The sequence below is a fragment of the Molossus molossus genome, unplaced genomic scaffold (assembly GCF_014108415.1).
Source record: "Molossus molossus isolate mMolMol1 unplaced genomic scaffold, mMolMol1.p scaffold_m16_p_8, whole genome shotgun sequence".
Lineage (NCBI taxonomy): Eukaryota > Metazoa > Chordata > Mammalia > Chiroptera > Molossidae > Molossus > Molossus molossus.
This window is the reverse complement of record NW_023425402.1, coordinates 106,806,016-106,820,917: the sequence shown is the minus strand read 5'-3', so window position 1 is coordinate 106,820,917 and position 14,902 is coordinate 106,806,016. Positions and strand designations below refer to the sequence as shown.

Here is a 14,902-nt window from a genome sequence, read left to right as displayed (position 1 = left end):
GACGAGAGCAGATCCATTTTATAAAGACAGGCACCCCGAAGGTGAGGCGTGCCCCACACCGCCAGGACTCCCCTGTGGACCCCGAGCGCTCACCTTCTGGGTGCTGCGGTCGCAGTAGAAAAAGATGGTTGTTGAGCGCTGATACACCTTATGGCAAGTGTCCCCCCCAGTGTAGTTCATTTTCAACAGCCCATTCTCGTAAGTCACCTTCTGAGTAAGGAGACCTGTTTAAGAAGCAGCTGATTAAACACAGATCAGTCCAGGAAGCCCCAGGTCGCCACGCTCAACATGAGGACACACTTTGCAACACGCACTCTGAGTAAACAGACGACCACGTATGCCGGGCCTGCCGGCCCTGGGTCACCTGCTCTCTGTCACACTACAGCAGGAACAATAAAACCAGGCTTCTCTGGCCTAGGGTTGCAACATTACAGACTAACCACAGGACAGATGATACACAGACACTCCTCAGCCTGATCAGCCTGTCACTTCCTCTCCTCAGTCCCCAAGGGCTGCTACACACCACAGCAGCTACTTCAGCTTCTTTTTAAAATGTTCTTCAATTGCCCTGGCCAGTTTGGCTCAGCGGTTGGAGCATCAGCCTGCAGTCCAGAGGGCCGGGTTCGGTTCCCGCTAAGGGCATGTACCTAAGTTGCAGTTTGTCCCTGGCCCTGGTTGGTCGTGTGGGTGGCAGCCACTCGACGTGTCCCTTTCATGTCGATGTTTCTCTCTCTCTCTTCCTTTCTCTCCCTCCCACTCTGTCTGAACAAAAAATGGAAAAATGTCCTTGAGTCAGGATAAAAAAAAAAAATGTTCTTCAACTTACAATCACTTGCCCTGCCGCTGATGACCAAGAGCCTGCCCTGTAAGTTTTAGAACCAAACCCTTTACTAAATGTGTCCCTTTGACTCAATTCTAGAAAGTACTACTCAGAACACTCATTGCTGGCTAGTTCAATGGGTCGCAATGTTGCAATAATGGAAAAGAAGTAAGATCTCAGAATCCACAACTGGTATTGCTAAATAAGAATGAAATAAACTAAACTCTAAAAAACATGCACAGTATTCAGTAAGAAAACTAGCAGACACATCGTTAATGAGCTGTCCCACGAGAACACAGCAGTCATTTCTCCTGTTCAAGAGAGATACTCTGTAGCATACCATCTTCAATATGTAATCCCAACGTTTCCAAACAAGAGCAAAAGAAAACCCACAGTACCTGCCACTTTTTGGAATCCCAGAGGCCCCCGCTTGTGCTGACACGACGAGATGGCCTTGGACTTGTCGTTGGTTGAGCAGACATTTGAGGACAGCTTGCCACAGACCCGGACATAGTAGGTGTATTCCCCGGAGCTCACGACAGTGTCGTTCAGGGCGAGAGGCTTCAGGTCGTACAAGTGGCCGTGCCTCGGGTCTCTCACCTCACAGTTGTCTCCTGCAAGAACACGTGACGTGAAGGGCAACTGCCATTCACATTTGCAGACAGAAGTTAGACAATTTTCAATCAGGCATGTGCTATCTTAAAACAGGCATCAAACACGTGTCCACATGGTCTCGTTTTGTTTTTATATATACATACTACAAACTGCTTGGCAAACAGCATTCTAGAAAAGCCCAGGACACAGGGTAAAGATGCACTTAATTACACCAAACGATTCCCCATACATGTGTGCTCAAGTGTGAGAGGCCAATGACCTGTACAGGCAGGTCCGTGAAGACAACACCAACAGTGAAGCTGGCAATGGGATGGGGTAAAATAACTCAAGGATGAGAAATGATCTGTTTGTTCTCATCACTATGTGGGGCACCTAAAACTAATATAACATTGTATGTCAACTGTAACTGGGGAAAAAAGTTCCCTAGATGATATTTAAAAAATAGATAAATTATCCATCCAATAATGAGCATTTCCTGGTCACGCTTGTGCCCGTGATCACAGGGTTCTGCATCTCCGGGGCTGTGCAGAGCACCTGCTCCTCGTACCCTCGCAGCCAGTGAGCTGGGCCCAGGCCTCACCTTCCGCGCGGACCACGGGGCAGGCTTCCACGGTCCTCCAGACAAACACGTACTCACAGTCATCCAGCATCAGAAACGTCGGCGAGCCCTGGAACAGAAATCAGCAGCTTGCTTGCTTTTCATTAAAAAAAAAAAAAGGGCCCTGGCCGGTCTGGCTCCGCGGTTAGAGCGTTGGTCCTGGGCTGAAGGCTCGATTCCGGTCAAGGTCATGTACCATGGTGCGGTTTGCTCCCCAGCACTGGTTGGGGTGGTGCTGGAGGCAACCAATCGATTAGTCTCTCTCGCATCAATGTTTCTCTCTCTCCCCCCAACTCTCTCCCTCCCTCCCTCCCACTCTATCTGAAGATCAATGGAGAAAATAACCTCGGTTGGAGAATTTTTTAAAAAAAGGGAAATGATGCCACAATCGATAGCCAACTTCTCACCTCCGTGAGAAAAATGCACAGCTCTTACTAACCCCGTGAGGCCTGGGGAACAGCACCGTCCAGTCAAACCCTATCAAGTGGCCTGAAACCCAGGGAAACACCGTAGATTAAACGAGACAGAGGATCCAAAGGTCGGAGGGGGACGGGCCTGGAACCGACACACGAGACACCCGCGCGGCACACGCACCGACGTCTGAGCGCACTCGAGCGTGATCCTGGTGGAGAAGCGCTGGCTCCCGCACTTGTCCCCGTTGACATAGACGATGCTCAGGGACCCGTTGGCTGCAACCTGAGGGCTGATCTGCACGACGCCCAGGTTCAAGCTGTTGTCTTCAGACACCAGGCACGACCCCACTGCATTGCCTGCGAAGAGCCGGGAAATTCGTTGGGAGGGGCGGGGGAGGAGGGGCGGGGAGGGGGGTCGGGGGGGGGGGCGGGCGGAACAGGAGTCGCCGTCTCTGAACTCACCACGGCACCCGGGGATGTAAGGAAGGGGGGTGCACACACTCAGGTAGAATGTCCTCTTGTTCCCGTCGACTGAGGAGTCCACAGCAATCCACGGCTTCCGGACTTTGCTCAAGCCACTCAGATCGTACTCATTTCCAGCGAGGTCTGAAACACAGTGGGACACGCTGCGTGGCGCATCCTCGATCACTTCTGAGCACGACCTTCCCACCCCAACGAGGGCCGATGCTGCGCGAGCCGACCCGACACGACGCTCCCGGCGAGAACGTGAGGCGGTCCCGGAGGCTCCCACACACCTCAAGCCCGCCCAGACCCGCACAGCTGCTGTTCACGACAAAGCAGCAGGGATGAGGAGGGGCTGCCCACGGGAGGGTCCCGGACACCGTTCAGCCTTGGGCCACCCTCCGCAGCTTTATGCTTTTCATTTTTCCTTCCTCAAATAAACATTCTCTGATAGTGTATTTGATTTTTTCCCCCAAGTTTTCTTCTCTGTACTTAAGCAGCTTCTGGTCCCAAAATATTGCTTCAACCTATAAACTACCCCAGATTCTCTTCAAGAGAAACATTCCAAATCTGAGTATCATTCACAGAAAATGTGTGACACAAACTGCACACTGCCTGTAGAATAAAACACACCACACAGGCACACGCTCTCACGTGCACACACACGCTCACGTGCACACACACACACTCACGTGGACACACACGCACATGCATGTACACACGCTCTGGCCGGCCTCTTGGCTCCTGGTCCTCTGGCCTTACCTGTGACCTGGCAGTCCACTGGAGAAGGTACGCAGGCCAACGCTGTTTCAAGCTCAAAGAAAGTCTTCCGGATTTCCAGGCCAGAGTCTATGTCCTGATGCAGGAATTTGGCGATCCCTGGGTAAATGTCATCATTGCACACGAAGCGGATGATGAAAACATTACCGGTCTCTGGGGAACAAGAAGGCCAAACTGTTAGGACAGCAGCAGTCACATGGCAGCCCTGGACAACGCTTCCGCTGGGAACAAGCCACAGGCTACCTCGGACACAGTGACATCACAGCGCCAGGTCCGTTTCAAGGGACCCGATCTGAACCAGGGTGGCCACATTCATTGCAACAGTGACCCACGAGCAGATGGGGTTGCGTCGTGAACCTAATGTCTTGGCTTTCATACACAGGGTGGGGCAAAAGTAAATTTATAATTGTAAGTACACAAAACATTTTACTCTGATATTATTTATGAATTACTATATTATTTCACACAGGACTAACTGTAAACCTACTTCTGCTCCACCCTATACTCCAGAAAATACACAAGTGCAAAATCCATTACCAATGAAAACAACGTAGCTCTCCTCTACTGGTTTGATCAACAATATCTGCGAAGTTCCCATTACACACGGGTGACAGACAAGATTTCCTTCCTGTCCAGGGCCCCGGGAGTGAGCACGTGAAACGCAGCCTGTGACTGGCCAGGAGGTGAGAAGTGTAATGAAGGAAAAAGCAAGACAGGCATAAGGAATTCCAGGGGTGAGGGGATGAAATGTGACCATTTTAAAGGCAGTGGCCGGCTCACTGAGAAGGTGGCTCTCGGCTGGTTCCCGAGGAAGGTGAAGAAACGGACCTCGTGGCCATCCTGAGGGAAGGGCATTGAGGGCAGGGGGGACAGCAAGGACCACGGCTCAGGAGGGGTGAGGGGCAAGAATGTGCCTCGATGGCTTCAGACCAGGAGGTGTGAGGAGAGTGGTCCCACCGAGAAGAGAGGTCCCGAGGCCACGGCGAGAGCGCTGCCTTCCACTCGGGTGCGGGGCTCTGACACGGAAAACATCCTGGGGCTGCCGAGCTGAACACGGACCGAATGGGGCTGGAAGGGAGGTGGGCGAGGAAAAGGCGGAACCGCCACCGAGAGGCCCCCGCAGCCCAGGGACCACGGGGTGTGCGGGCCGAGGCCGCAGGGGTGAAGAGCCCATTCACACACTAACTCCACGACGCTCTGCAGAGGTGGCCCGAGGCGTTACATGTGCATGTAACACGGCAGGAGACTGAAGCCAGGAGAGACTAAGGAACAAGCTTAAGGTCACAGTTAACAGTACAGGCTCTGTAGCTGAGCCCAGTCCCCGGAGCGCTGGAGCCCGGATCCAAACCCAGCAGAGAGTGCACGTTAGCGGTCGTGGCCGAACGACCACAGCAGTAACCCTGGGAGACGGGATTCCTTCCCAAAGTGGAACTAGAGAAGGAAACCACATATCAGTGTCTAAGCTAGACCGTTCTATAAACAGTCCTGTGAAACTGGACAGCAAAGGAATTCTAAGAAAGAATAAAGCATGTGGTTTTTTTTGGTATCGGGATGACCAAGAGTCAAAGAGTTTTCCATCTGCACAGCAAAGGGTGACCACCACCCAGCTCTACTAGAGTTCTCCTTTGACCAATTAAAATGTCTCCCTGGAACTTCCATCTCCGGCCCAAATGCTCGCCAGCGACGACAGCGAGCGGCCTGGCTCCTCCTGTGAAGGACGACTCTCCCAAGAGCTGCCAGCAGCCCCCAGGCCTCACAGGGAAAGATCCCCAAATCTTAAACGACCCTTCGCAGGAATCACGAAATGATCCTTCTGTGCCTGTCCTGTTCTCTCCCTGGTGTGCCGAGCTGTGGGTCACCTAGGAGCCTGGGTGTGACGCACACGGTGAACAAGGACTGTGGGCTGTCACACACCCTGGTGTGCCGAGCTGTGGGTCACCTAGGAGCCTGGGTGTGACGCACACGGTGAACAAGGACTGTGGGCTGTCACACACCCTGGCGTGCCGAGCTGTGGGTCACCTAGGAGCCTGGGTGTGACGCACACGGTGAACAAGGACTGCGGGCTGTCACACACCCTGGCGTGCCGAGCTGTGGGTTACCTAGGAGCCTGGGTGTGACGCACACGGTGAACAAGGACTGCGGGCTGTCACACACCCTGGGGTGCCGAGCCCTCTGACCACCCCCTTCTGGATACCAACTTCGACTGATGGCGTTCGTCGTCTGACTCCCCCCGAGTTCACCACGAGCAGTGGGAACAACAGACTAAAAGCCGGAGAGGTGTGGATTCCAACCCCAGACCTGCGCCTCCCAGCTGTGCGACCCTGTTTCTCCCACCGCAGAAGAGGACGCATAGGCGCAACAGGCAGGGCCGGCATGAGAATCAGAGCACCTGGGTCCTGACCTGGCTCTGTCCAGCGCAGGGGGCCTTTCCGGGCCTTCGGCACCTATCACCCAAGAGGTGGTTAAGCAGGAGGGTGTGAGCACCGGTGAGGGCTGAGACGGGCTGGGTGAGAACCCCGACACCCCAACACAGGAAGCGCTTGATCTGGTGCAGCTGTGCCTCCACGCCTGGCGCCCGCCCCCCTCCCCAGCTTTCACCACCCCCAACCTTCGTTCCTCCCTCCCCCGCCCCGCCTCCACCCCCGGCCCCTGGCTGCGTCTCCCACTTCATGACACCAAGCTCCTGCTGCACAACGCAGTTGCAGAAAAGAGTACAGATGGTAGAAAACTTAACATAGCAAAACTGAGTATCAATACACAATGAAGACTGAGTGGGAGAAGAGGAGAAAACAAAGTAATTTTTATGACTGTCACCCATCGCTCCTTCAGTACCTGGAAGAGACAGGATAAAGAAAAGGGACAACGTCCCGTGTCAGAGGGACAACTGACGGAGGACGCTTGGGAGGAGGGGACTAAGGAGCAGCAGCGGTCCGGCAACCTCCAGTACAGGGCCACACGTGAGGGACCTGGACGAGCGCAGGGACGCGTCCGTGGTGCGCGCCCAGAGGCAGCAGGACTCCGAGACCCAGCTCGGCATTTACGTGACACTCAGAAAGGGCGGCAGCCACAGAACCCCCAGGACACACGTCGGCTAAAACAACACGGCTCTGGGCTCACCTTTGGTTTCGGAGTAGGGTCCCTCGTAGGTCAGAGTGATGAAGCCCTCCGTGGACAGCTGGAGGGTTTTCTCGAGCCCGACCAGCCTTTCTGGCTTCAGATCCTTGAGATCTGCTGTCTGCGCCGGTGCCTCACAGCCAGAAGCTGGCATCCCGTTCAAGCTCCCGCACACCGACATCGTGCCGCATATGTTAAACTGCAGGCCGGGCGGGAAGAACCGAACCGTCGCGCTCAGGCTGTGGACTCACCACGAACGACAGCCCTGTGACCCAGACCCTGCCAGACCGAACAGCTGGCCTTCCCCGTTCAAGTCACCAACTCCCACCTTTGGGCGGAGAAGTCCTGGAGTCAGCATGAAAAGCAAAAATCAAAGTCCAATGGCCCATAATTGCCTCCGAGGCTTGGCACGTTTGTTTACACAACCCTGTACCTCCAGAGGCACAGACACCTTTCAGATGACAACGCACCTCGTGTAACAGAGGACGCATGTAAACCATAATGTTACAATATTTTAAATTAGAGAAAGTATACATAGCTGAAATCACGTTAGTTAAAAGGAAGTATAATGTGATACCCCTAGACTTCTTGATGTTGGTATCCTTCCATTTCAATTCAGTTACAATCCCTGCAGTTATGAAAATGAAGACTAAGCTCCTCTCGGTACGAACACAGACAGGAAAGCCCTCTATCTGTTGAGTGTGCATGGACATCGTATACAGAATGAACGACTACGTACAGGACACGTTTTTCTGAAAGACCACATCTCCTACTTCAGAAACGGTCAGGTAGGGCAAGGCCAAGTAGTAGGGATCATCTAATCTAACCGTTCCATAGGGATTTGGGTTATCTAGAACGTTCTCTCCGGGGTTCAACGAGGTTCTCATCTGCCTCTCACACTCTTACAAGCAGCTAAATACACTCACCTACTGTAAACCTGTTATAAGCCACCTGGTATGAGCCAAACTCCGGAGTAGCAATTTGGGGTGCATGGCGGGGGAACAACCCAAGTGCTGCTGAAAGACACATCTCCCGGGGGTCCCCCTAGGCTGTGGAACAGCTGTGTGCGCCACTGTCTGCCTGAAGAGCATCTACAAAGCCCCCTCTGCATCCAGGTTTTACACAACAATCTCCTGCCAACTTCCTGCTTCCAATGTGGATTTTGCTACAGAAATTTAAACAAACTAAACTATTTTTTAAAGTTTTTCCTCCCTTTCTAGTGGTGCTTAGTTTATGATACAATGGCATTAATGAGACTCCCCACCTTGCTGCCCCAGACACACCGTCAGGACTGTCTATGAAGGCAGCTCCGGCAGAACTCTAGAACACAGCCCTCCAGCTCGCTTGCCTTTCGCAGGGTAACAGAAGGCCCGTTTCCTCTCGACTAGGGTTCTCAGACCCCGGGGGCAGCAGAATCACCAGGAAGCGTGTTCAACCACACTGCTGGCCCCACTCACGAGCACCTGTGTTTCTGACAAGTTACCAGGTGTAGCTGGCCCAGGGACACCTGCTCTAGACAGACTAGGAATAACTTATTTCTGAAGACTAGCTCCCTGCATCTGCACTGTACCGGGATGGGGCGATGGCTTCACCTCATTTCCCCCTTAAATCGGGACTCTCCCGTCTCCTCCTGCTGAGAGTCACCATCCCAATGCCCTGAGCAACTCCTCGGGCCCCTGCCTCCCCGCCCAGCAGCTGGAGGCTGCAGAGCACTCTGCCCTCTTGCGAAGCAAACCAGAGTTCATCACGAGGCTCACCATGAAAGTCTTCCCGATGCCCGAGACCACGTAGCCTTGGGAACTGTTCAGCGGGTTAAAGTCAAACACATACCCGCTGTTAGGGTCCCTTATGGAGCAGGCCTGCAAGAACAAGGTGGGAAGAGACTCAAACCCAGGCCTGAGGGCAGAGCACACAGCACCCCCAGACCCGGAGCTCTCCGCGGATGGAGACCCCGGCGAGGAAGCAGCCCTCTGGCCGCGCCCTGAAGTCCGCCAAGTGTGGGGCTCAGACAGGACACTTACTTGGAAGCTCTTAAATCTGCTCTGTTTCCCCGAGTAAGACCAATGCTGACCCCCCCCCCCCCCCCGCGAGACAAAAGGAACAAAGAAAGACCCATAAATAACTTTTTAAACCAACTTAAGAAAGTTGATGTCAGTGTTGTTTTCCTCTCAGATGTGCACTTGAAGGCAATGATGGGAAGGACAACGAGGTTCCTCACTGTCCCTCTCCTCTAGGTGTGATGAACCTCACCCCCCCCACAACCCATGTCTTTCTTCTGCCCCATCCACCATCTGCAGGGGAAGGAACGGCAGTCACACCCCAGAAAGCACTGACAGAGGATGGGGCGCAGCACCTCTGCCTTCCACCCTATGCCGGGACACCATTCGGGTAAGCCTAGCTCTGCCATCAAGGGGTCCGCCCCTGGCCAGCTCTCAAGAAGGGGGGAGGAAACGCCATCCCATTACAAAGGAAGACACCCAGAGCTATGAAAACAGGAGCCGCCCTCGGGGGTCAGAGGACACGCGCAGGACAGGGCTCCCTGAGGGCAAGAGCCTCGGCCAAGAAGCAGACAAGCCCAGACCGCAGCGGGCGCACGGCCCAGGCAGAGGGGACGGTAGGAGAGCAGCTGGGATCAGCGCTAGAACCTTGAGTGTCAACAATAGCACAGGTGGGCTGCTTCCCTGGTGGCAGGCACTGAAATACATATTAACCACTCAGATCTCTGCAGTGGCGAAGAGCCCCAGACCCCAGTGGGGTGCCACGGCCGCACTGAAGGGGAGAGGGAGGAAGCAGGGGAAAGGATCTACAGTAATCAGAGAGTACAACTGGACCTGGGGATGGGGGGAGGGGTGAAGCATGGCTCCCAGGCGCCTGCCGACGGCACAGAGGGAACGGGAGGGAAGGGGGCCCGCAGAGCGGGGCGCCGGGCGGGACTCCCAGGGCAGCGCGCAGAGTGGCCCAGGCTGGCACACGTACCTGGTCTGTGTCCGTCGTTATCTGGATGGGACAGGCAGCCTCTGTATTCCACAGGAAAGTGGCCACACACTCCCAAATGAGAGAAAATATTGGATGGGTGTTCTGAAAGGTCAAGTCCAGAAGAACAGTCAATCTAAGAAAACGGAACTCAATCTAACCCAAAGAAATCCAGAGAGGTCCAGCTCATTCTACAGAATGGCTGCAATCTCCTGATACTTTATTGTGTGTCCGTCAATAGGCTAGGCAGGTGCCTAGTGAGCATTACTTAATTACAACTTAATGCCCTCATTATTCTTATCACAGAGATATCATCTCAGGCTGAGATGCTAAGACATTTACCTGAGGTCACGCCAGCAGAAATGGCAGAACCGGGATCCAAACCCAAGTCTCAGTCCAAGTCCACGTTTTCACAACGCTCCCCGCCAAGAGTGGGGAATACAACCCCAGGACCAAAGACTACAGAGTGCGTGATCTACGCATGCTCAGAAACAGGCAAACCTGGCTTGTGGCATTAGAGGTCAGGACAGGGGTTGAAACGTGACCAGAGGGACATTATGGGGGCTCCTGGGTCCTGTTCTGTTTCTAGATGTGGGGGTGTCTGCTTACACAGCCAATTCGTAAAAATGCATCCAGCTGTTAGTACCTTATAACCTGTGCACTTCTCTGGGAATTTCGCAACGAGCTCCCGAGCTCGGGCCATGCTGCCTGGCATGACAGCGCCACCCGGTGACGGGCAGCCGCAGCTGCAGTGGGAGCGTCTATCGAGTACCAGGCACTGCTGAGAGTTGTATCAGCATCTCTCACCTAAACCTCACCATGACCCCTCGAACCAGGTTCTGTAATTACCCGACATCTGCATACAGATGAGAAAACTGAGGCGCAGAGAAGTTAAGACGCCTACACAGGCTCACAGGGGAAGGAGATGACAGTCCTCCCACCCCAAGCCCACACCGGGCCGTCCCCCACCCTGTCAGCCTGAGTCTCCAACGGTGAAATAAAAACACGTCCGCCCGCCTCGCCTCACAAGCTGGCTTGAGAAGGAACTGAGCCTGAGCCATGACAATTCCGTGACTTGCACAGCGCTCTGTGGGCGTGGCCCTCTTCCCTCACCAAGTTATTTCCTGGCCCACGATACGGACCCGGCCCTGTACGAGGTATACAGTAACAGTGTGAAATTGCTCTGGAAACTAAAAGGCACCATCTGAACCAGGTGTCACAGGCACTAAGGCTCCAAAAGAACTTGCCGGAACCACCCAGCATCACGTTACCAGGAAACCACCGGGCAGGCAGGAGGGTGAGGCTCCAGGAGGCACACACAGATGTGCCCAGGAGGTGGTGAGGGCCCAGACGGGCACCCAGGACTCCTTCCCGAGACGGCAGGAAGAACATGGCTGCCCAAGCTCGGGCCATGCTCAGCCAGCTGGCAAGTCCTCCTTATCGGAGAGGGCTTGAACTCTAGGGAAATGATCTCTTGGAAGAGTATCACGTGTTGGCAAAACACACAGAGAACTTGGGGTCTGCAGGACGGGACTGTACTGCTGAGAGAAGTGAACACCCTTTGCTACTTCTCAATAAAGCCAGAAGAAGCTGGAATATACCCTTAACAAGAGGACTTCTAAACAGTTTATTTAGTAAGAAATGTGGATTTCAGAATTGCCACTTTGTGTCTCCCTGAGTTTGGCCATCACGTGAAGAGCACAGGACGCAGGTGTGAAGCGTAACTCCAGGTACCGGGGCGCTGCGGGGTGAGGGGCCCTGGGAAAGGAACCAGTGCTGGTGCGCACACGGAATGCACCTGACGCCCCTGAACTGCACAAGCGCTTTAAATGGGGAATCGTATGTTATACATTTTTTGCCATAATTCTTTTTTTAAAGAGATTGGGACTATACAGAATGACCCCTGAAGCATTTACACGTAGAGTTCTCTTCTGTTCTGCCCCAGCTAAGGAACTCAGGGCCCAAAGCAGCCTCCGTCACCGTTCTACTGCCCAGCCTTAACTTCTTTGTCCTGTTCTGCCAGTGAATTGCACATCTGTCCCTCACTGTCTGTCGTGGGCCTGAGCTGAACCGAGCCTCAGCTCCCTCATCTGCAGACTGTGGATGGAACCAGCTCCAGACCCTTTCTCTGCCACAATCATCGGGTCACTGACTTGAAAGAACGGGCAGGGCGGTGCCTGTCCAACTCAGAGAGAAACTCAAGTCTACAGACCACCACCCAGCGCTGTCACACACCAGCAACGAGAGAACTTGCTTACACTCCAGAGGGTAGAGACTCGAAAGCCTCGGGCGAGCTCCTGCCTCCTCAGTTCATCACGGGCTGACCAGAAGCACAATTAGGAGGGATCTAACCCTCCACCCACCCCAGAGCCATCCGTCTCCGATGACACACACCTTAGGCAGCACTGGTCACAGCCGACCCCAGAACCACCCCAGCCCTGGGGCCAGCAGCGCCTTACCAGGCTGCCCCTGGAACAGACAAGATGGATCCTGGTGGTGTAGGTGGTCTGCCTCCCCTCGCTGGTGGTGCAGGCCGAGCCGTTCACATACTCGATCAGGAGGCTGCCACTTTCCTCCACCGTGGGGCCTGTCTGGGCCATCCCCAAGTTACTGATGGAGACTGCTTCGGAAAACACACCCTGCGAAAACAAGCAGTAAACATAAACAAACAAATAACACCCTGCCAGCAGACATGTCCGTCAGGCTCCCCGTCTGACTCCATCACTACTCCCGCAGATCCTTGTTATTCACAGCAGTCTGTGGTCTATAAAGTCACCGTGAACTCGGAGCTAGTGAACACGGAATACATACGGGGAAACCTGTAACTCTATGTACACAGATCTCACTTAGAATATGATCTTAAATCCTCAAAACAACTCACGCTGGTAGATTTCACTGCCGTTACAGTAAGAAAACGATGTTTAGACATGGTGGCCTGTCCAAGGCCACCCCCCAACAGTCATCAGATGCAGGACTCAAACCCCATCCGCCCTGCCCGGAGGCAGGGCCCCACACTGCCCCACCCCCCATCCTCTGGTCATCTGGGTAGGAAACAGTCCAGGATGCAGTGTCCCCTTGTTCCACCTCAGCAGGGACCATGCATGTTGGGCCACCGTGCCCACATCCCAAGGAGCTGCGAGAGAGCCATGGCACCGCTGCTGGAGGAACAGATGTTAGCACGCAGAGGAATCCGCTGACACAGAATCTGCGACATCAAGCGCTGACTGTCCTGAGACCACTGCTCCCACAACGAGCAAACACGTAGGTGCACGAACACACCACAGGGAACTCGGTTCACCACCACCGCAACACCAGAACCTCCCGGCTGCCACGAAACACAGGCCAGGAAAAGCACATTCCCGGTGTCCTATTTTCTTTGTTGATTTTTTTAAAGAGACAGGAGGGGAGAGATGGAAGCATCGATGAGAGAGGACATCGACTGGCCGCCTCCTGCATGCCCCCCACTGGGGATGAGGCCCACAACCTGATCGGGAATCGAACTGGTGACCTCTTGGTGGATGGGTCGACACTCAACCACTGAGCCACACCAGCCAGGCCCAACGTCCTATTTTTAAAGAAGCACACATCCATCCACCTTTATTTTAAGACTCACTGTGTCAAGAGCACAGGAAATATACCAAATGGCGGATAGTAACCACACTCAGCAGACAGTGAAGGACAGCTGGGTGCCCGGGCGAGAGCACACCTCGCATCTGGTTCACCCGCTGCAACTCTCCCACTGGTGTCCCCCTTAATTAGCCAGAAACGAGAGCTTTTGAAAGCAAACACTATTCTTTAAAGGCACTTTGGAATTCAGGCTAGACACTCTGCCAGAAGCTCCCTCTGCCGATCCAGTGATCAGAGTGACCAAAACCAAGGCTCGCTTGGGGTTTAAATCTGAACAATGAGCCACACACAGTCGCACTCATGGGAGGCCCCGCACCTACTCAGCAGCCGCGCTCAGCAGCCAGCCCTACGCTGATCCGGGAGTCCCGGAATAACCACACCCGCCCACGGAGGCCTACGCTCGGAGGGAGAACCAGATGACCAGGCCGGCCCTCACTTGATTGTTCTCGTATCTCATCTGGCAGGCGGCGGCATAGCGATCGCAGCCCGGCACGGGGTTCAGAGGCCGGCACACGTTTATGTAGTACTTCCTCCACAGGCTGTGCTCTCCCGCGCTGTCCAGGGCGTACCAGTTCCCTTCACGGCCACCGTCAGACTTTGCAAGCCTGAAATTTCAGAAGGAAAATATATGCTTTCAAAGACTGACAAATCACTACAAGGAGTTGGAGAACCACGGAACACACGTGCCCTCCCAATCACACTGCAGGAGTTGGCTTCACTGGGACGGAGGTCACCCATGTGCTTGACTTCTGTTCCAGACAGAATTCCGCGCCCCTCGACCTGCACCCACACCTCTGTCCTGACAGTCATTGACCTGGATGATGCAGCCAAGGGCAGAGGCTTTGCGGTGCAGACAGGCTAACGTCAGAGGCCACCAGACCACCATTAGACTTACTCTGCTTCAAGCTCCCCATCTTGGTCCTACACCCCAGAACTAACTGAACTGCCTACAAACGGCCCAGGCCCGTGCTCACCCGCAAGGCCTCAGTGTCCTCAGCACTGGCCGCACCCAGGCCCAGGCCCAGGCCCAGGGCAGGCTGACCCCTCACCTGGAGAGGTCGTACTGCTCCATGGAGGAGGAGTCGGTCACCACGCACTCCAGCGGCTCCTCTGGGCAGGCATAGCTCGTGTACCAGCGGAAGTTGTAGGTAGAGTTATCTTCCTCCTGATCGCACAGCAAGGGGGCGAGGGGGGGATGGCAGAGAGAAGGGGATGTTACGCACAGCCGGGATTTAAAGAAACATGACAGGTACGTTGTCTATAAATAAACACTGTAAGGAAAGCTACCTTACCCACCTCATTTATTAAAAGGAAGAGTGTCCCGTGAAAAGTTAAAGACAGAAACCCAGTCTCTGTTAAGTGGGAATGAGAGATGGTTTGATGCTTTTGTGTTCTGCACCCTCACCCACCAGGGCTGGGCGCTGTCCCTGAGGACGGCCCACTGGAGAAACAGCTCAGAAAATGAAAACTGAAGCAAATCTAAAATAATTAATTAAAAGC

At 54.2% G+C, this 14,902-nt stretch overlaps 1 protein-coding gene across 3 annotated transcripts in view; it reads right to left on the bottom strand.

Annotated features, from left to right (window-relative positions):
- IGF2R (insulin like growth factor 2 receptor) overlaps positions 1–14,902 on the bottom strand; it is a 99,058-nt gene that overhangs the window by 26,247 nt on the left and 57,909 nt on the right. For all 3 annotated transcript variants that reach the window (XM_036248039.1, XM_036248040.1, XM_036248041.1), the window contains 12 exons: positions 14,452–14,567; positions 13,839–14,007; positions 12,235–12,414; positions 9,779–9,880; positions 8,560–8,661; positions 6,806–7,001; positions 3,671–3,841; positions 2,909–3,052; positions 2,628–2,803; positions 2,016–2,103; positions 1,219–1,434; positions 94–224 (listed from right to left, as the gene is read on the bottom strand). In XM_036248039.1, the coding sequence (XP_036103932.1) occupies positions 94–224; positions 1,219–1,434; positions 2,016–2,103; positions 2,628–2,803; positions 2,909–3,052; positions 3,671–3,841; positions 6,806–7,001; positions 8,560–8,661; positions 9,779–9,880; positions 12,235–12,414; positions 13,839–14,007; positions 14,452–14,567 (1,791 nt within the window). The remainder of the gene's footprint in view (positions 1–93; positions 225–1,218; positions 1,435–2,015; positions 2,104–2,627; positions 2,804–2,908; positions 3,053–3,670; positions 3,842–6,805; positions 7,002–8,559; positions 8,662–9,778; positions 9,881–12,234; positions 12,415–13,838; positions 14,008–14,451; positions 14,568–14,902) is intronic.